The sequence below is a fragment of the Perognathus longimembris genome, chromosome 1 (assembly GCF_023159225.1).
Source record: "Perognathus longimembris pacificus isolate PPM17 chromosome 1, ASM2315922v1, whole genome shotgun sequence".
NCBI classification, from domain to species: domain Eukaryota; kingdom Metazoa; phylum Chordata; class Mammalia; order Rodentia; family Heteromyidae; genus Perognathus; species Perognathus longimembris.
The window spans coordinates 152,491,440-152,511,627 of NC_063161.1; the positions used below are offsets into that span (position 1 = coordinate 152,491,440).

At 41.8% G+C, this 20,188-nt stretch overlaps 1 protein-coding gene across 2 annotated transcripts; it reads right to left on the bottom strand.

Moving 5' to 3' along the window:
* Positions 1-9,545: 9,545 nt before the first annotated feature.
* Pdcl (phosducin like) lies at positions 9,546-19,114 on the bottom strand. 2 transcript variants are annotated; one of them, XM_048341849.1, is made up of 4 exons: positions 18,986-19,114; positions 16,040-16,216; positions 13,974-14,155; positions 9,546-11,572 (listed from the first exon to the last, which is right to left on the bottom strand). In XM_048341849.1, exons 2-4 carry the CDS (start codon positions 16,209-16,211, stop codon positions 11,021-11,023), a joined length of 906 nt encoding a protein of 301 aa, XP_048197806.1. In that variant the 5' UTR covers positions 16,212-16,216; positions 18,986-19,114; the 3' UTR covers positions 9,546-11,020. The 2 variants fall into 2 exon arrangements, with proteins under 2 accessions (XP_048197806.1, XP_048197797.1); XM_048341840.1 differs by having other exon boundaries at positions 18,972-19,080.
* Positions 19,115-20,188: the final 1,074 nt, after the last annotated feature.

Here is a 20,188-nt window from a genome sequence, read left to right on the forward strand (position 1 = left end):
TTGTGGGACTGGTACTTTAGCTTTGTTATTACTATGGGTTCTCAACATAGACTCCTCACTCTCTGGGACACATGTGAATGGCTGGTCACTCCTGATGAACATGGTTTGGCACATGGAGGCTCTCTGCACATCCTAGATGAATAAATTACTATATTTTATGCCAACAAGCATTCAGAAGCAGTTTGACTTTCTTTTTTTTTTCTTTATTGTCAAAGTGATATACAGAGGGGTTACAGGTTCATATGTAAGGCAGTGTGTACATTTCTTATCCAACTTGTTACCTCCTCCCTCATTTCCCCCCTTCCTCTTTTCCTTTCCCCCCTATGAGTTGTACAATTATTTATACCAAATGGTTTTGTAAGTATTGCTTTTGGAATGGTTTGTCTTTTTATCCTTTGTCTCTCAATTTTGGTATTCCCTTTCCCTTCCCTAGTTCTAATACATGTATATACAGTATCCAAGATACTAACCTGAAAAAGAAAATTAAGGCAGAACTTAGGAAATGGAAAAACCTCCCATACTCCTGGATTGGGAGGATTAACATTGTGAAAATGGCAATATTTCCAAAGGCTATCTACAAATTCAATGCAATACCCATCAATATCCCAACACAATTCTTTAATGAAATAGAGGAAGCAATCCAGAAATACATATGGAACAATAAAAGACCCTGAATAGCAAAAACAATCCTAAATAGAAAGAACAGTTCTGAAGGACTTTCAACACCAAACTTCAAGCTGTATTACAAAGCTATAGTAATAAAAAACAGCTTGGTATTGGCACAAGAGGTATTGGCCTGAGGACCAATGGAACAGAACTGAAGACCCAGAAATGAACCCACAGAATTATGGCTATTTAATCTTTGATAAAGGAGCTAAAAAAAATAGGGAAGACAACCTCTTCAGCAAATGGTGCTGGCAAAACTGGTTCAACACCTGCAACAAACTAATTAGATCCTTATATATCACCCTGCACCAAAATCAATTCCAAATGGATCAAAGACCTCGAAGTAAAATCAGATACCTTGACTTTCTAATCCTTTGTCCTTATTTGCTAAGTGGCCACCTTCCCAGCTATGGTTGCTATTCTATAGAAAAAGCATGGTATGAACTTTAAAAAAAAAGAGAATAAGAAAGAAAAAAAAGAAAAAAAGAAAAAGCATGGTATGTATATGCACAATTGTATAAAACATAAGGAGAAAGGTTTTTAACACCTTAAATCAAAACAAATATATGCAAAGGACTCATTCACTTCCAAATACTTCCTTGGCAAAGCTTTTCCTTATTCTAGGCAGACTCCTTTAATTTTTGCAGTCCCTGTTCCAACGGCTTTTGAACACAAGGAAATCTGCCTCTTCTCACCCAGCACGTTCCCTGATCTCGTCCTCACATGACTTCTGAACATTGCACAATCAAGCTAGCCCAGCATTGATATTTTCACACCTGCACTTTATTCAAAGGAATGTGTACAGTCAGGTGCCAGTGCCTCACGCCTGTGATCCATGCTACTGAGGAGGCTGAGATCTGAGGAGGCTGAGATCTGAGGATCACAATTTGAAACAAGCCTGGGCAAGAAAGTCTATGAAACCATTATCTCCAATCAAAAAGTCAGAAATGTAGCCGTGGCTCATGTGCTAAGCTGCTAGCGCCCACAGTGCACATGAGTCCAAGCCCCAGGACTTGCATTTAAATAAGGGTAGTATCTAACATTATGAACCATCTCATTCAGAAAAACAACAAATAAGTGCATTTCAGAAAAGGTTTTCAGAGTCTGCTTTCTACAGTCTCATTTCTGATGTAAACTTTTCTTCAAAAAGCAAAGCAGCTCTCATATTGAAAGCATAACAATTGCAGAGATTTTGGTAGTGAAAGGGGCTTGGATCATAAATATGAAATTGATTGCTCCTCCTGAGGGTACAAAGAACATTTTCTATAACCTAAGTTTTTTTTAATGCAAGGGCTTCCACAGGGAAAATACAACCATTAGAGATGCAAACAAAAAAACTGATTTTCCTCAATGCAGAAATGCCTTCTTTACAGTCCTAGAAATAAATCGGCATTCCAAGCTGTTCAAACAAGCTGTTAGATTGCTCTGAACCATTTGTGCCTCCATCGTGGCTCTCCTGCCTTAATTCCCCCACTCCTATTATATTTCTGTGCTATGCTGTTTTCTCTTTTTGAGGACTCCTGTTCTTTCTTTTTGTTCCCTTTTTTCTCCCAGTAATGCTTACTGCAGCTAGCCCCTACAACAGCCATTGGGAATAGAGACAATACATAGACAATACAAATATATACAATAGTTTTCATGTAGTAATAGTAACATGGATTTTGATTGAAACCAAAAGAGAAGTGTGGAGTGCTGCAGAAGCAGCAAGGCGGGAGCAAGGCCTTGAGACTGGGCAAGAAGGGAACGCTGAGGGAAACATGCAGGAGTGTGGAGGATGACATCACTGCCCCAGTTCTTTACCTTTCCTTGACATCTGGCCCTCAACCACAGAGCTTTGCCCTCCAATTATGACACTAGCCCTAGCTGTGTAATGCGCTTCATACAACAGTACATTAGTGGGCACAATACACAGGCAGTGCTCAAAAAATATCTGCAATATTGGGCTGGCTCGCTTGTCTTTCTTTCATTGTGATAAGGATATGTCCAGAAAGTCCATTGACCAGGGATGCTCTGGGCAAGGTGACTAAAGGAGAGCTTGTGTGTAGAGTTATAATATATGTATATGTGTGTAAACACATATAATTTATAAATTTGTGTATGTGTATACTGACACACTTACATATATGTGCATGCATGAATACATATACAAATTTATAAATCATACAGATATGTGTGTATGCATGTGTATAGAGACATATATATACAAATATATTTAATATATGTACATGCAATGTCCTTTCATCTCCACCCCTCAGCATTCCCTTCCTACCTCCTGCCCTATTCCACGAACCCCCCCCCCCTGCCACCAGTCCTTCTTGCTCCCTGGTCCAGCCTCTTTCCATGTCCTGGGGATTGGTTTATCAACACACACGTCTCTCTGTTTGTTTTGAAGAACCTATGTTATTATTATTATTATTATTATTATTATGAGCACGTTTTTGTGTATAGTGAGAATTCTTTGAAGGTGTGGGAATCCTGTTAATCATGTTTTACAATTGGACTGGGAGCTCATAGAAGCAGAATCGGCGCTTCCCTTTCAGATCATATCATAAATCCATTTTCTCATTGTCAGAATCGTGTCCTATCCTGGTTGTCTCTTTAGAGATGGAAAACTCTCCCACGCCCAGATTCTACCTATGCTGGAACATTTCCAGCTCTTCTCTTATTGGAAAGGAAATTGAAATTGGCAATGTTGATGGTCACTGGAAAGATGAGTTAAGCACAGCTAATCAAATATCCCTGTTGGGCAAGTGGCCAAACCTCAGACAAAAAGCAACACCATCCTACCCCTTCCTCGCTCCTCAGAGCAGTTGACAGTTGGGGAAATGATATCCCAGACCATAACCACACACATCTTGAAATACAGTAACCACAAACATTGGAAACCACAAGGACCTGGGGGCACTTAACTAAACCCAGGGCCAGTTTATGGATGCTGGGAGCCTTGAATTGATGGTTACATTTAGTCTGTACACACACACACACACACACACACACACACACACACACACACACACTCCTGTGGTTATGTTATCCCCATTTTATATGTGAGATTATAGTTCAGTGAAGTGGCTTGCCCAAGGTTCCAGACAAGAAAATAGTAGAACTGTTTCAGCCCATAGATGTCCCTAGGCACAAGAGAATAGTGAAATCACTTCCAAACTTCATACTTATTCTAGGTCTAATTACCATGCATCGTCGGGATCATAAATACAGCAATGTTAAAATGCTTCTATAAAATGTGTATTTTATTCACTGGGGCTCAAGTGGTAGAGCTCAAGGATAGCACCCATGCCCAGAGTTCAAAGCCCTATGACCAACAAAAAAAGGGGGAAGACTATTAGTGATCTGGAAGAGTATATGGGAAAGAGAGAGGGATATCAGGAGGTAAATACTATCAGAGTACATCATATGTATGTTATACGTATGAATAAAAATTTCCCATTGACAGCCTATAATCCTAGCTGCTGGGGCTGGGTATATGGCCTAGTGGCAAGAGTGCTTGCCGCTTATACATGAAGCCCTAGGTTTGATTCCTCAGCACCACATACATAGAAAATGGCCAGAAGTGGCGCTGTGGCTCAAGTGGCAGAGTGCTAGCCTTGAGCAAGAAGAAGCCAGAGACAGGCTCAGGCCCTGAGTTCAAGGCCCAGGACTGGCAAAAAAAAAAAAAATCCTAGATGCTTAGGAAACTGAGTTCTGAGGATTGCCATTTGAAGCCAGCTATGGGAGATACATTCAAGAGACTCTTATCTCAAACTAGAAAGAAACAGAAGTAGAGACATGGCTCAAATGGTACAGCCTTAGCCATGAGCACAAAAGCTAAGGGGGGAAGTTGGAGCTGTTTCCAAGGGGCATAGGGAATCATTTGGCGTATGAAGATGGTGAAAAACAAGGCTACAAGCTCTAGTTAGCTACATTTCCTGACCACCACCTGCATTATTCAGGTCAAGTTGCCATAACAACATACTTTGGATCAGAAAATATTTTCTCATAGTACTTCAGGCTAGAGATCCAAGACCACGGTACCATCAAGGTTGGTGTGTAATGAGGGCTCTCTTCCAGCTTAGTAGACTGCCATTTCTTAGCTGTGTTCTCACATTGCTTCTTTGTGCACCTGGCTTAGGAGGACACCAATCCTATTGGATTAGGGCCCATCCTCACTTAACCTTACTTACTTCTTTTGAGGTCATATCTCCAAATATAGTCCCATTGGAGATTAGGGTTTTAACACACGGCTTTGGGAGACACGATTCAGTTCATAAAACCAAGTATGGGGCATGCATGCTCATTTCTTTCTGAAAGCCTTTTTGGTGAATAGATCATTATCGCCTGTGGAGGCAAGACTGTTAAGAAAGACTTTGGGCTGGGGATATGGCCTAGTGGCAAGAGTGCCTGCCTCATATACATGAGGCCCTGGGTTCAATTCCCCAGCACCACATATACAGAAAATGGCCAGAAGTGGCGCTGTGGCTCAAGTGGCAGAGTGCTAGCCTTGAGCAAAAAGAAGCCAGGGACAGTGCTCAGGCCCTGAGTCCAAGCCCCAGGACTGGCAAAAAAAAAAAAAAAAAGAAAGACTTTGCTTTGTAAGCTTTGAATTATTATGCTTAAGTCTTGACTTAACTGTTTAGTCTGATTGACCTTGTGAAAACTGCTTAACTAAAAAGCTTATGATAATATCACTTTGGGGTTGTTCTGAGAATTACCTAAAAACTACATATAGTGTACTTAGAAGAATGGCATAGCACGGAGTAAATCTCAGTATGTTTTGGACCTACTCCCTATTTCAGGTTGAGAAGCCACTGAAGATAAGTGATGGGGTTGGGTTTGAACCCAGAAGTTGTGCTTTCAACTAAGGAGTTGCATCCTTCCTTGGTCAGTTATTTCACTGTGTGTTGGGCCTGGTGGGAACCCTCTGCCTCCCTTCCATTTCTCAGCCTGCTTCTCTCTCCTTCTTAACCAACCACGATCTAAAAACTAAATGCAGGTTGTATTCATCTTTATTTAAAGTCAAGTGTGTTTAACACTTTTTTGGGGTCCAGTTGTAGAAACAAATTTTCTAATATCATTCATACATAGCGCATGGATCCCCACCAAATCCTGGGCTGTCTTGATGGCTAACAGCAACTTCACCATTCATCCCCGTTCTTTTGCTGCCACCCTGTGGCCATAGTAGGTTATAACCAAAATTTCCACATGGCCTGGGAGTTAGACTGGGTAGGAAGATCTGCCCTTCGGGTGAATGAGCTGATTCATCAGCCCCAATAGAACATAAAGGACTGTCTGGCTGGCTGGCTGTCTCTGTCTCTCTGTCTCTCTGTCTCTGTCTCTCTCTCTCACACACACACACACACACACACACACACACACAAAACTGGGACACTTGTCTCCTTCTTCCCTTCTATAACAGAACTCAAGACTGGCGTATTTGATTTACATCACACACACACACACACACACACACACACACACACACACCCTTCCCCTCACACTTTTAGCCTTCAGACTGCAAATGACACCTTGACTTCCCTTGTTCTGAGGCTTTGAGACTTCAATTGAGCCATGCTTTTATCATCCCAGAATCTCCATCTTGTAGACAGCTAGCTCTGTGGTTTCTTTCTCTCCATAAGCATAAGTTGTTGTTCCACAACAAATCCCTGCTTAGCATCTGTACAATTTTATCCTACTGACTCTGACTCATTGAAGAGTCAGGACATACTCTAAGATCAAATAAGATGATGATTATAATGATGGTGGTGGTGGTGATAATGACAGCAAATAAATCTTGAATTTTTTAAGCATAAGGCATTTTCTGTTTGTGAAATAGTCATAATTATGAGACAACTATGAGTGTATTTTATTTACAATAAAATGTAGTAAGTAGATGTTGAGAAATGCATGAAGACTATCAGTACGCTCATGATTTTCCAAACAAATATCTTGCTACTTCATCTATTGAAAGGGTCTAGAGGCAACAGCACATTAGTAGCACTGAGCACCACAATCCAAATGCCATCCACTGAAAACCACTACAGCTTCTTGAAAGATGGCTAATTCCAAATTGTTTACAGGGGACATCTGAAGCCAAAAAGAGAAAGAAAAGAAAGGTCATTCTAATGGAAGAGGAACATTCCATTGTGTATATATACCCACTTTCCTTGATCTGTTCGTCCATTGAGAGGCATCTGGGTTGATTCCATACCCTGGCTATAACATGGTCATGCTGGTGGTTTACAGTAGTCAGGTTTGTGATCTTTTGGATAAATACCTAGGAGTGAAATTGCTGGATCACAGAGTAGTTCTATGTTTAGTTTCGTTTTATGTGGCAATTCTGGGGCTTGAACTTAGTGCATGGGTGCTCTCTCCTTGAGCTTTGTGCTAAGGCTAATGCTCTATTGCTGGAATCAAAGCTATGGGGCTTTTTTTGGTGATCAGAAATAGGAGTCTTATGAACTTGCCTGCCTGGGCTGGTTTTGAAGCACAATCCTCAGATCTCAGCCTCCTGAGTAGCTAGGATTACAGCATGAGCCACCAGCACCTGGCCTAAGTTTAGTTTTCAAGGAACTTCTATACTGCTCTCCAAAGTGGTTGAACAAGTTTACGTTCCCACAGTTTATTAGGGTTCCCTTTGGCCACATCTTTGCCACCATCTGTTACTGTTTGTTTTCTTGATAATGGCCATTCTAACTGGGTTGAAGTGGAATCTGTGTTGTTGTGATTTGCATTTCCTTTATGACCAGAGATATTGAGCTTTTTTTTTTTTTTTTTAGCATTTCTTCCTGTGTCTATTGGCCATTTTTACTTCTGAGAAGACTCTCTTTAGCTCGTTAGCCTATTTATTAGATTGTTGGTTCCTGAGAGCTTTTTTAAACACTCTGTATATTCTGGATATTAGGCCTTTACCTGATATATTGTAGGCAAAACTCTTCCCCCATTCTGTAGGGTCTTTTTAGCTCACTGGCAATGTCCTTTGCTGTGCAGAAAGTTTGATACAATTCTATTTATCAAGTCTTTCTTTGACTTCTTGTGCTTCTGGATCTTTACTCAGAAAGTTCCTATCTGTGCTCTTAATACCTCCTATTTAGAAAGAATGACATTGAACCATTTGTAAAGAAATGGAAAGTCTTGGAAAAATTATATTAAATGAAGTAAGTCAGACCCAGAGAGACTAAGGTCACATGTTTTCGCTCACGTGTGAAAACTAGATTTAGCTTATCAACTTATAAGTAAATACATTAGGTGGTATATGTGCAAGTATTACAGAGGTATTAGCTGAAATATGGTAGATGCAAGGGAGAACTCAAATAGTAATTCCTTAGAAAGGCAAAGTTGCAAAGTCAAAAGCCACCAAAATAATCACCAAGAAACAGGTACTTGCAAAGTAGGGTCAAGAGATGAATAGAGGAAAATACAATTTTAAAAAATTCAATGTACATACTACAAAATTAAGAAAAGGGAAGGAGTAGGTTGGAAGGGATGAATGAGAATGTTGAAAGGAGTGACAATGATATATTGTATTCATAAACTCATATTGTGTTCATAAACAACTTTGTTAAATGCCAAATCCATTGTACAATTACATTAACCAATCAGTAGAAAGGTCATTCTCCAAACCTAGTGGCCATCTCCAACAGATACCGGAACTAGCTTGAACAGAGTAGCACTGGCCAAAAGCACCAAAAAGTATGATACTAATAGACATTGACTTTTTAAAAATCTTTAAATCCATAGTAATGTTTAGATGGGATAGTGGGGTTGGGTTTTTTAAGAGTGTGCATGTGTGTGCACACACATATCTGTGTCTGTGTCTGTGTTGGTGTCTGTGTGTGTGTGTGTGTGTGTATGTTGGTACTGATGATTGAACTCAGGGCCTGGGTACATCCTTAGCTTTTTCACTCAAGGCTGATGCTCTACCACTTGAGCCACAGTCCCACTTCCTACTTTTTGATGAATTGGAGGCAAGAGTCTCTTGGACTTTCCTGCCCAGGCTAGCTTCAAACCATGACTCTCAGACTTCAACCTCCTGAGTAGCTAGGATGGCAAGCTAGGGTAAGTTATTGGCACCCAGTTTCCTTTCTCTTCTTTAATTCCCTTTCCTTATTTTCTTTCTCTGACCTATTCTCTTGCCATTTATTTTTTTAATTCTATATTATTGTCACTTAATCATTTCTCATTTTCCACTATGAATGTACATCATGGAAATACCAGAAATTTGGGAACCACATACACCTGATTTTAAATCCCACCCCTCCCACCAGTTGTTTGAATCTGGGATGTCACTTAATCCTACCAAGTCCTGGTTTTCATATCTGTGACAAGTTACTGCTTCCTACTGTGAAAGGGTATGCCATTTACTGATCTTTTACCAAGAGTCAGGCATAGTTGTGGGTAACAGGATAATCAGAACTGATGGTTCTACTATTGCACATATATCCAAAACAAAGTAAATCAGTATACAAGACAGACACCTGTAAACTAATGTGTATTGCAGCATTATTCACAATAGCCAATCAGTGAAATCAGCCAAGGTACCTAACAACAGATGGATAAAAAGTTGTATATACACATAAATCTACACACACATACATATCACACTATGAAGTATTATGTAGTCATAAAGAAAGATAAAATCCTATCATTTACGAGGAAATGGACAAAGCTGGATCACATGGCAGTTCTATCTTTAGCTTTTCTGAGGCCCCTGCATTCTGATTTCCACAGTGGCTGGCCTACGTTCATTCCCATCGACAGCGGGTGAGGATTCCTCCCACCCCACAACTAGAAGATCGACAATGGTGTTCTCACATCTAGCTGCCTTCTGTACTTCCCACACTTTCTCAATAAACTTCCTTAATCAGAAAAAAGCATGGACTTTCTTTTTGAATAAACATAGCCAGGTATTTTCAAGATTCTTTTCCAGTTGGTCAATATCTGAACAGCCCAAAACACCAAAGCCATAAGTTTTAAAGCTAGTATTTAATTCCAGATTACATTTCCCCAACCCGGGGGCATACATTTCATGTAAGAAATGAAAAAAAAAATCCAATGATAATCATTATTATAAATATACACACAAAAAAGACTAGATAGCTGTAAAAGTGATACAAGGATTAATTCTGATTAGAGGAATTATGGCTTTTAAAATCTCTTTTCAGCTTAATAGTTTTTATTACATGGCTCTTCCATGAACTATGACTTTCTTAATAAAAAAAGTTTTCTGTATTTCTGAGACAACCACCAAGCAAAGTACAGCATGTCTATGCAATGAAATACATGGCTATTTTTAGATGCTATAGAAGAGTATTTAATAATATAAAAAAATGATATATTATTAGCTGGCCATACTCTAAAACAGTATGTTCAGAATGATCCCAATGCTTTGCTTAAAGACAAACAAAACATCTACATGTATGCATAGAAAATACCTTAGTAAAAAATATACCAAAATATTAATAAGTGTTTAGGTGGTAGGATTAGAGATTATTCTAATTTTGTTATTTTTGGCATCTGCATTTTGGCCAATTTCCCCCTACTGAATATGAATGTTTTTCCAATATGCAAAAACAAAGTTTTTTTAAAAATCCATTAAATAAAAAGTTAACTTATTAAATAACCAAGACAGACATCATAGCTATTAGCAAGATTGAAAAGTCCTATGTGAACAAGCTTTCCAGCGGCACCACAGCTCCAATGTTGGGTCAATAAGAGGCTGTCTCCCAGTAGCCACAATGCTGAGCAGGACAGACTCCAGAAGCCAAGGTCCCCAGTCCTGACAGGTAGCAGGCATCTTCTGCCTCCAACAGAGCGCCTTGTGCACACTAGGCAAGTACTCTGCCACTGAGCTACACCTCTACTTTGTCTGGAACCTTTGAGTAAGACCCTGGTAGAGAAGAGCATCTGGGGGCCAGGGGAAGGGATCTAACTGCTTTGGATGATTACAAGTAAATATAATTTATAATCATGTGATTACATTGATTAAATTGCACATAACATACTAACTAGGGAATTCTACTCTCAGACCTGGCAGAGACCTCTAGGTCACCAACAGACAATTTGTAGGACATTGCCTGTGTAAATATTGACTGGAAACAACAACAGAGATGTAATGCCAGAGAATCTTAAGTAAACAGCTCAAAAGTCTGGCTTCCTGTTTATATGATTTGATGTCACTGTATTGCTAGCTGCAAGGTGATTCAGCATTCTGATTTAATCCAGGAATTTCTTGACTTTCCACATAATAAAGGGACTATAAAGAACAGCTGGAAAGCCAGAATATACAGGAAGGAGCAAAAATAAACACAGACATGTGTCTTCCAGCCTAACCACAAGGAATCTATGCAGCCAGATTATCAGCTCAATCTATTTCCAGATCGCTATCCTCACTGTGGCAGGTGGCAGAGTTACGCACAGACGTCAGCACCAAGACTTCTTTTTCTGGGAGTAATCCAAACTCCTGTAGGAAAGCTTCAAGGTCCACAGCAAAGAAATCCTCTCCCAGCTGGTCAGTGACGCGAACAAAATTGCCAATCAATTCACCCCCCTTGTAGATGAGCAGGGCAGGAAGGGCATTCCTGGTGAACCGACTGCTGGCCCCAATAACTGAGCTCTTCACCCGGCAAAATTTGACAGCTGGGTACTCCGTGGCAAGGCAGATCATGCAACCATTCATGGCTTCGGTGCCTGGAATGCCATCCTCGTAAATGTGGACCAGGATGAGAGTGCTCTTCTGTTCTTTATCAATTATGTCCAAAAACCCTTCTCCACTGGTGATCTCAAAAACCCGCCTGAACTGGGGCCCCTTATGAAATTGCTGTCGCATCTCTTCCATCCTCTGCTTCCGGTACTGCTGCAGAAATTCTTGATCATCCTGGTCCTCGCTCATCATAGCAAGCTCCTTCAGAGTCATCTGCAGGAGGACCAGCAGGTGGACACTTGTGATAAATGTCAACAAGCACCATGTGTTTTCAATACAAGAGACATCACACTAGACCTTCATACGCATTACGTCTCACTGCTTTTACCTTTTTTTTTTGGAGACAGGGTCTCACAATATTGCCAACTGGCTCCAATCTTAATTGCAAGTGATTCTCCAGCCCAAGCACCTGGGACTACAGGGCTTCATCACAGTGCCAGGCTCACTGATTTCTTATGATATCTCCATTGGTAAAGGACTTTGACATCTTCTACTTCACAACAGTTCATATGAACAGTAAGTCTAAGACAGATCAGGATTCAAATTAGACTTTAATAACCCAGGCTTTTTTTTTACTCTCTAAGTAGGCAACATCAGATAATATCACTTCATTGATCTTTTTTGGCTGATTTTAACAAGGTATTTTGTTGACTGCTATGTTTTGTTGAAAAGTAACAAGACATTAAGAAACTTCAAAAAGAGCACTCATAGTCCCTGACCTGCACACACATACATACTTACATACACTCTCTAAAAATTTATTTACTTTCTTCTCAGACAAGTCTTGCTATGTAACCCACGCTGGCTTGGATCTTGTTATGTAACCCCAGCTGGTCTCTAATTCATAATCTTCCTGAATGCCTGGCTTTATTTTTTTTCTTATTACCAGTCAACATAATGGAGTAGTTTTGCTTCTATAGTTAAGTTGTAGTCAAGGGTAAGACAATCTGCTTTTGTCTCAGGGAATGTTAATAATAATTTGCTGGCATTTCCACCACTTCCAAACAGTTTTATAAAACAATATATAGTGTCTCATTTTTAGCAGGGTATCAGTGGCTCAAGCTTATAATCCTATTCAGGAGGCTGAGAACTGAGGATTTTCAAGTCCAGTCCAGGCAGTAAAGTCCATAAGACTCCAATTAAAAAAAAAAAAAAAAAGACTCCAATTAAGTGCCAAAAAGCCAGAAGCGGAGCTGTGGCTCTAGTGATGTAGAGCTAGCCTTGGGCACAAAAGTTCAGGGAGAGTGCCCAGGCTCTGAGTGCAAGCTCCAGGACTGGCAAGCATCTAATTTAATAATCTAATAAGGTCTCATTTCTGAGATTTAGGCAGTTTCCACTCTTTCGGCTTGAGGAAACTCAGCCGAACAGGGATGTTCTTTCTCATGCCTGACCCAGGTAGTCACATGACTGTTACTTCATTCTGATCACTGCCATCAATATAAAGCAGCTGCAAGTAGTAGGCATCCTGCCCTAGAGATAACTTATATGATAAGATAAAGGTAAGTCTTCCTTTCCCTGCCCTGGGTAGTAAGACATCTATGCTCTGTTCTAACCTTTGTATGGGTGAGGGGCAAGAGATCAGAGCACTAGCTTATACTGCATCATAATTAAGCAGATCATTATGAGTTTGCTGCTTTATTTTTGTTTTGTTTCTTCCTTTTTTCTTTCTTTCTTTATTTTTTTATTGTCAAGGTGAAGTACAGAGGGGTTACAGTTTCATATGTAAGGCAGTGAGTACATTTGCTGCTTTATTGATAACCAGCTTGCTTCCTATCACACAGCCCTTCACTCTACCCTGGTCTCCCAGAGTGTCTGACTCGTTATAGTCCTTGCCTGGTTCAAGATGAATGACTCTCTGTTTAATGCTCTTATCTACTCCCTAATCCTGGCAGGTATTTTAGCTTTAGGCCATAGCTAACAGATCTCAGGCACTGTGCATTCATTCTTCAATGGTCAGAGGGCACGAGGGTAACACAATCCTTTTATAATACTGAGAAGGTAAAGGAGCATCAGACACTTGGTTCCAAATACCTTTCAGTGTCTATTTCCTTCTACTATAATGTCTCCACAAAATAACTCCTCATGAAGAGGCTTCAAATAGATCAGAATAACATCATGGAAAGGGCAGGAAAATCTGAATTCAGCCAACAGGCCTTAGGCAATGCAGTACAACTTTCCTGTTAAGCGTTTGTTTCTCATTATCTATAAATGGCCGAAAATAAGTTCTACCACATATGATATGATAAAGGTCTCTTCCTTCAGGTTACTTCTGGCCTAAAACAAGACCTCAATAAAAGAAAACTAATATTACTCAGCACTTGCAACAGACCAGTCCCTGTAATAGACATTTTACCCACATAGCCCTGGAGGAGGGAGTACTGACTTATGATTAGCCAATGATAAAACAGATTCAGAAAGGAAAAGGTTTTTACACAATCACTGAGAGAAAACCTGAGATCAAACATTGGTGTGTCTGATATGGCTCTCTATCCAACTTGAACTGCAGTTTCTCACAGGACAAATCCAATCTCCTCTGTCTACTGAAACATTTAAGTTCAGTTCCAGCAGCTAGTTCCAGGCAACATCAAGGAAAAGCCTGTGTGCTGCTGATTACCTTCCCACTGATCTTCTCCTGGAGGTCCTTTTGCTTCTGTTGCTCCTCCTCTTCATCTAGATGGGACCTGCAAGTCATGGACAACTTCTTGATCAGCCTCTCCATCTCCCGGCACTGTTCCTCCCTCTGCTCGGTCTCCAACTGCTTGAAGCGACGCCAGTCATTGATAACACCTTTTGGGCCTGAGCAAGGTGAACATGGATGTGATCACAAATGGACAAGGAATTGTGGACCAGCTCAAGGCTGTAGGTAAGAACTCATAAATACTCTGTAGCTCCATCTCTCTCTACTTGATCATTCTCTTGATCTTAACATGGGGCTTCTGTGTACTCTACCACAGGGCAGCATGGTCTACTCAGTGAGGTGGACTGCAGTACAGCATGCGATAATTAAAGCATCAAGTTAGTGTTCAGTGTTAAGAGACTAGTTAAGTAAATTGTAACTCATTTACTCAAAGGAAAATTAAGGAACCCTTAGCAAGAATGAGGCAGTTCTCTATTTTTCTTGCACTGAAAGATACTTCAAATATATTAGGTTAAAAATAGTAACAATAGGGGCTGGGAATGTGACTTTGTGGTAGAGTGCTTGCCTAGCATGCATGAAACCCTGGGTTCAATTCCTCAGTACCACATAAACAGAAAAAGCTGAAAGTGGCACTGTAGCTCAAGTGGTAGAGTGCTAGCCTTGAGCACAGAGAGGCTCAGGAGCAGTGCCCCGACCCTGAGTTCAAGCCCCAGGACTAGCAAAAACAAAAACAAAAACAAATAGTAACAAAATAGTAGTAACAAGTCAGGCACAGTGGCACATGCCAGCAGTCCTAGCTACTGGAAGGCTGTGGAAGGCTGAGGAAGGATGAGTTAAGCCCAGGAGTTCAAGACCAGTCTAGGCAACACACTGACATCCCATCTCTAAAAGTAAAAATAGATAATCTGTCATACACCAGCATGGAAAAAAATTAAAAAGCGTGATACAAAAGCACAAAGAAAAACTATCACATTGCTGGTTAAGCTAAAAGTTAGACCCACTGTGAGCCCTGGAGGATCTCAGTTCAAAGCCAGCAGAAAAATACAGAGATGCCATCTCCAATTAACAAGTAAAATGTTGTACAAGCAGGAAAACTAAGTGGGAGCACAAGGCTGTGAGTTCAAGTCCCAGTACCAGCACCAAAAAAAAAAAAATTCAGTGCTATGCCAAATGATAATTTTACAATATTAAAATGTAAAAGTAGATTAGGAATGTAGCTCAGTGAGATAGTGCTAGGTTAGTACATGTGAAGCCCTACGTTCAATCCCCAAAACTGCCAAAAACAAAAATTTTTTAAAGATAAAAACAATAGGTTGCCACTGACTCATACCTGTAATCCTAGCTACTCAGGAGACTGAGATCTGAGGATCGAAGCTCAAAACTAGCGCAGGCAGAAAAAGTCCATGAGATTCATCTCCAATCAACTACCAGAAAACCAGAACTAGCACTGTGGCTCAAAATGGTAGAGAGCACTAGCCTTGAGCAACAAAGTTCAGGGACAGCACCCAGGCCCTGTGTTCAGGCCCCATGATCAGGGGGAGAAAAAAAGGTAAAAACAAAAATTTAAATATGCAATTTCTAGGACTATATCTATACCTATGACTTTTTTTGCCAGTTCTGAAGCTTGAACTCAGGGCCTGAGCACTGTCCCTGGCTTCTTTTTACTCAAGGCTAGCACTCTACCACTTGAGCCACAGCACCACTTCTGGCTTTTTCTGTATATGTGGTGCTGAGGAATCAAACCCTGGGCTTCATGTACACGAGGCAAGCACTCTTGCCACTAGGCCATATTCCCAGCCCCCATGACTCAAATTTTGAGAAACAGAATTGAAAGCAAGCTCTGTCTGTTCGTTGCTTTGCGGCTATGCACTGACATTTGTACTGTGCAATAAAAAGGCCAGAAGCAAACACAGTGAAATGACAACATTCAATCACCTCTGGAAGTGAGGCAGGTGTATAGAGAAAAGAGATCAGGAGACTTCTGATACATAGTAAAGTGACATTTCTGAGGCCTGTTCCCAGAACTCAGGGCTTTCTAGTACCTGTATTCACTGAGATACATTCGCCTGCCATCTCTGCCTCTGGAGGCACAGAACCACTTGCCGGGGGACCTCCGCCTCCTTCCTTGTCTTCATGGTCACTGTCCTCATCCTCACTGGTGCTGTAGTAGTACTGCAGCTTCTCCCCCAGCAACTTGTCATCCAGGGTCGTCATGGTACCTGAGAGAAGGGGCAATGTATCAGGTTTTTTACTGACTTAAACATGAAGCAGGGGGGGCTTTGTGCTAAAATTAACCTGTTTTCATAAGTAGACTTTCAATAAATCCCATGACAATGTATGATAAAAGTTTATGAGTGTGTGAGTGTGTGTGTGTGTGTGTGTGTGCTGGGACAGGGACTTGAATCCAGGCTTCAGCTCTCAGTGTTTCCTCATAAGGCTGGTACTCCACCACCACATGAACCACACCTCCACTTCTGGCTTTTTTTAAATTGTCATAAAGGTGATGTAGAGAGGGGCTATAGTTACATAAATCTGGTAAAGAGTACATTTCTCGGGCCAGGCGCTGGTGACTCATGCCTACACTCCTAGCTACTCAAGACGCTAAGATCTGAGGATCACAGTTCACAGCCAGACCAGGTAGGAAAGTCCTTGAGACTATATCTCTAATTCATTATCAGAAAACCAGAAATTAAGCTGTGACTCCAAGTGGTAGAGCACTAGCCTTGAGCAAAAAGAGCTGGGACAATGCCCAGGCCCTGAGTTCAAGGCTCATGATGTCCCCCCGCCCCAAAGTACATTTCTTTTTGGACAATGTCACCCCTGCCCTCACTCTCTCCTAGTTTTTTCCCTCCTGTACCCATCCACAAGTTGTATAGTAAGTACATTTTCAACATAGTGTCTAGTGAGTCACTTCCGGCTTTTTGGTAGTTAATTGGAGACAAGAATCTCTCAGATTTGTCTAGCGAGGCTGGCTGCTCTCAGCCTCCTGAGTAGCTAGGATTACAGGCATGAGCCACTGGTGCTGGGCTCTTACTCTTTAAAATATGGTAAGCAATGGGGCTGGGAACATAGTGGCAAGAGTGCTTGACTCGTATACATGAAGCCCTGGGTTCAATTCCCCAGCACCACATACATAGAAAACGGCCAGAAGTGGCGCTATGGTTCAAGTGGCAGAGTGCTAGCCTTGAGCAAAGAGAAGCCAGGGACAGTGCTCAGGCCCTGAGTCCAAGGCCCAGGACTGGCAAAAAATGTGTGTGTGTGTGTGTGTGTGTGTGTGTGTGTGTGTGTGTGTGTGTGTGTGTTAAGAGATTTTCTTTGGTAATATTCCCAATTAATGGTGAAGCTGGTAAGATCCAGGAATAACCAACTTCAGAACCTCGAAGGATGTTATTGTCTTCCAAGTAATGTACACTTGCACCAGTGCACTCACTAGGAAGAACCTACTAGTGATTTTGTCTGTACTTGCTTTTAATTCCCCTACCAAGACTACTATCTAACTGAAAAACTGGATAAGAATCATTAGAAGGAACCATCAAGAGTCTAATGCTGGGGCTGGGGATATGGCCTAGTGGCAAGAGTGCCTGCCTCATATACATGAGGCCCTGGGTTCGATTCCCCAGCACCACATATACAGAAAATGGCCAGAAGTGGCGCTGTGACTCAAGTGGCAGAGTGCTAGCCTTGAGCAAAAAAAAAAAAAAAGCCAGGGACAGTGCTCAGGCCCTGAGTCCAAGCCACAGGACTGGCCAAAAAAAAAAAAAAAAAAGTCTAATGCTGGGCTGGGGGTATAGATAGCTCAAGTGGTAGAGCATTTGCCTAGCAAACTCAACACCCTGGGGTATTCAATCCCCAATACTGAAAAAAAAAAAAAAAAGACTATAATGCTAACCAGGCCAGCACTTGGGAAATGGAGGCAGAATTCCAGTTTGAGGATAGACTAGACTATATAGTGAGACTCTGTCTCAAAAAAAAAAAAAAAGGAGGGGGGTATGAGGCTGATTCTAAGTCAGAAACTGCTGTCTGACAGCTCTGCTATGCATTCACTGAAGGCAGACCAATTTTGACTGGCTAAAACAAAGGTTGATGCCAAGACGTTAATAATAACCAAGCGTTTAAAGGACTCTTCCCCAGGCGAGATTCAGGGACATTTTGGAGAAAAAGGAGTGGTTTAAGGACTGTTTGCAGGCTTCTTTGAAGATCCAAATGGAATGAGGGAAAGGTGAACCCTCTAGTCCTCTTTCCCCTAGGCATCCCAATATCACCATCAATGCCTTAATCAAAGACTGATCACAGGGCCTGTTAATTCCATTATGAAGTGACTCTTAACAACTAGTGATCCCTGTCTCCAACTCTGAGCACAACCTCAGCGGCGCAGTCTGGTAAACACACACAGAGGCAGCCTGGGTTAGCCGCAGAATCGTGGCAACCCGGGCTGTCAAAACTGGAGAAAGTGGTGCAAAAACACAAGTAACCAAAGGAAAGTAGCAGATGCCACGGGGAGGCCGAACCAAACTGATGGTACAAGGAGGTGCCAAGGATGGACCAAGTAGGGCACAAAGGGGACGGAGACCAAGAGGGGCGAGAGGCCCGGCCACTGAGGATTGGGAAAAGAGAGCGGGGCTAGCGGAGGGGCGCTAAGAACGAGGTGGGGCCAAGGAGAAGGCGGGCGGGGCCAAGAAGGCGAGCGGGGCCAAGGAGAAGTGAGCGCGCTGAAAAGTGGGACCCATAGGAGGTGTGGAGCGTGCTAGAAGGCGGGGCCCGCGAACCCGCGCGCAAGCACGCACGCTCTGAGGCCAGGCCAGGGAAAGGGCGTGGCTACCAGGGCGCTAGGGCGGAGCCCGGAAGAGCGGCGAATAGAGCCTAGGAGTCTTGAGGAAGCTGTTGAAACCGTAGAGATGGAAGGTACCAGACAAAGGATCATTACCCAGATTTACCAGACACCCTTCCACCCACTCGTGCCTGAACCCGACGGACCCCAGTGCAGTTACCCGGCCTTGGTTGGTCCGATCCCTTTGGGCTCCCACTGAGAGGGAGAGAGGAGAGCTGCAGCACTGAGCTCCAGGAGAATCGACGCCGGAGTCCCAGCCGCGCGGACCAATGACGCGGACTTCCGGCGTGACGGCGGATGCACGCCGACCAATTAGACGCCGCTTCCCCTTAGGGCCGTTACGGGTTCCACGTTGGGACAAAACGTCTCGACGATGTTGTCTAGTTGTTTTGTATCTTTTTTACTTTGGATACCAAAAGGTACATTTAGACACGTTATAAATGTACCTTTTCTTTGTTCTCGATCATACTGGATCTGTTAAAAGAGAAAACGACCCAGAGGCATTAACTTGACAGAATACAGAACCGCTTAAGTACGGAAGATAAAGCCAAAAATGTTAAAGCTAGTTTAATAAATCCATTTTTTAACTTACTTTTTTTCAGAAGTTAAGTTTCTTTTTAAAGCCTATAGAAAACGAACACTATATGAAACCCTGAATTGTGAGGATAAGGGCATCAATAGGACAACTGAAAAAAAATATTAACTGATTAATAGTTTTGGATGAGTAGTTAACAGAACTTCCCCATGGTTTTGTAAAATGTTAGCCTCTGGGGCTGGGAATATGACCTAGTGGCAAGAGTGCTTGCCTTGTATACATGAAGGCCTAGGTTCCATTCATCAGCACCACATATATAGAAAATGACCAGAAGTGGCACTGTGGCTCAAGTGGTAGAGTGCTAGCCTTGAGCAAAAAGAAGCCAGGGACAGTGCTCAGGCCCTGAGTCCAAGCCCCAGGACTGGAAAGAAAAAAAAAAGATGCTAGTCTCTGAAAATTATGTTTGCAATATTTTATTAAACATAAGCTGATTTCAAATTTGGAGCCTTTGTGAAGGTGTCCAATACACCACTTGAGCCATTACTTCACTTTCATGTTATATTTCCTATATGTCTGCTATTTTGAATTTTCAGTACCAATATTTGTGTCATATAAAAATTGAATTCCAGTCTATCTTTGGCATTTAAAAAAAATGTTTAACCTTGGAGCTGGGAATACGGCCTAGTGGCAAGAGTGATTGCCTCTTTTACATGAAGCCCTCCCTGGTCTATCCCAAGCACCACATACATAGAAAACGGCCAGAAGTGGCGCAAAAAGTGGCAGAATGCTAGCCTTGAGCAAAAAGAAGCTAGGGACAGTGCTCAGGCC

What these genes read in the sequence shown, in the direction of transcription:
- Pdcl (XM_048341849.1), bottom strand. Translation starts at nt 16,211, where the DNA reads ATGACGACCCTGGATGACAAGTTGCTGGGGGAGAAGCTGCAGTACTAC. An exon ending in ATGTATCTCAGTGAATACAG is followed by an intron (nt 14,156 to 16,039) that starts GTACTAGAAAGC and finishes CACCTTGCTCAG; the next exon opens with GCCCAAAAGGTGTTATCAAT. An exon ending in AGGAGAAGATCAGTGGGAAG is followed by an intron (nt 11,573 to 13,973) that starts GTAATCAGCAGC and finishes GTCCTCCTGCAG; the next exon opens with ATGACTCTGAAGGAGCTTGC.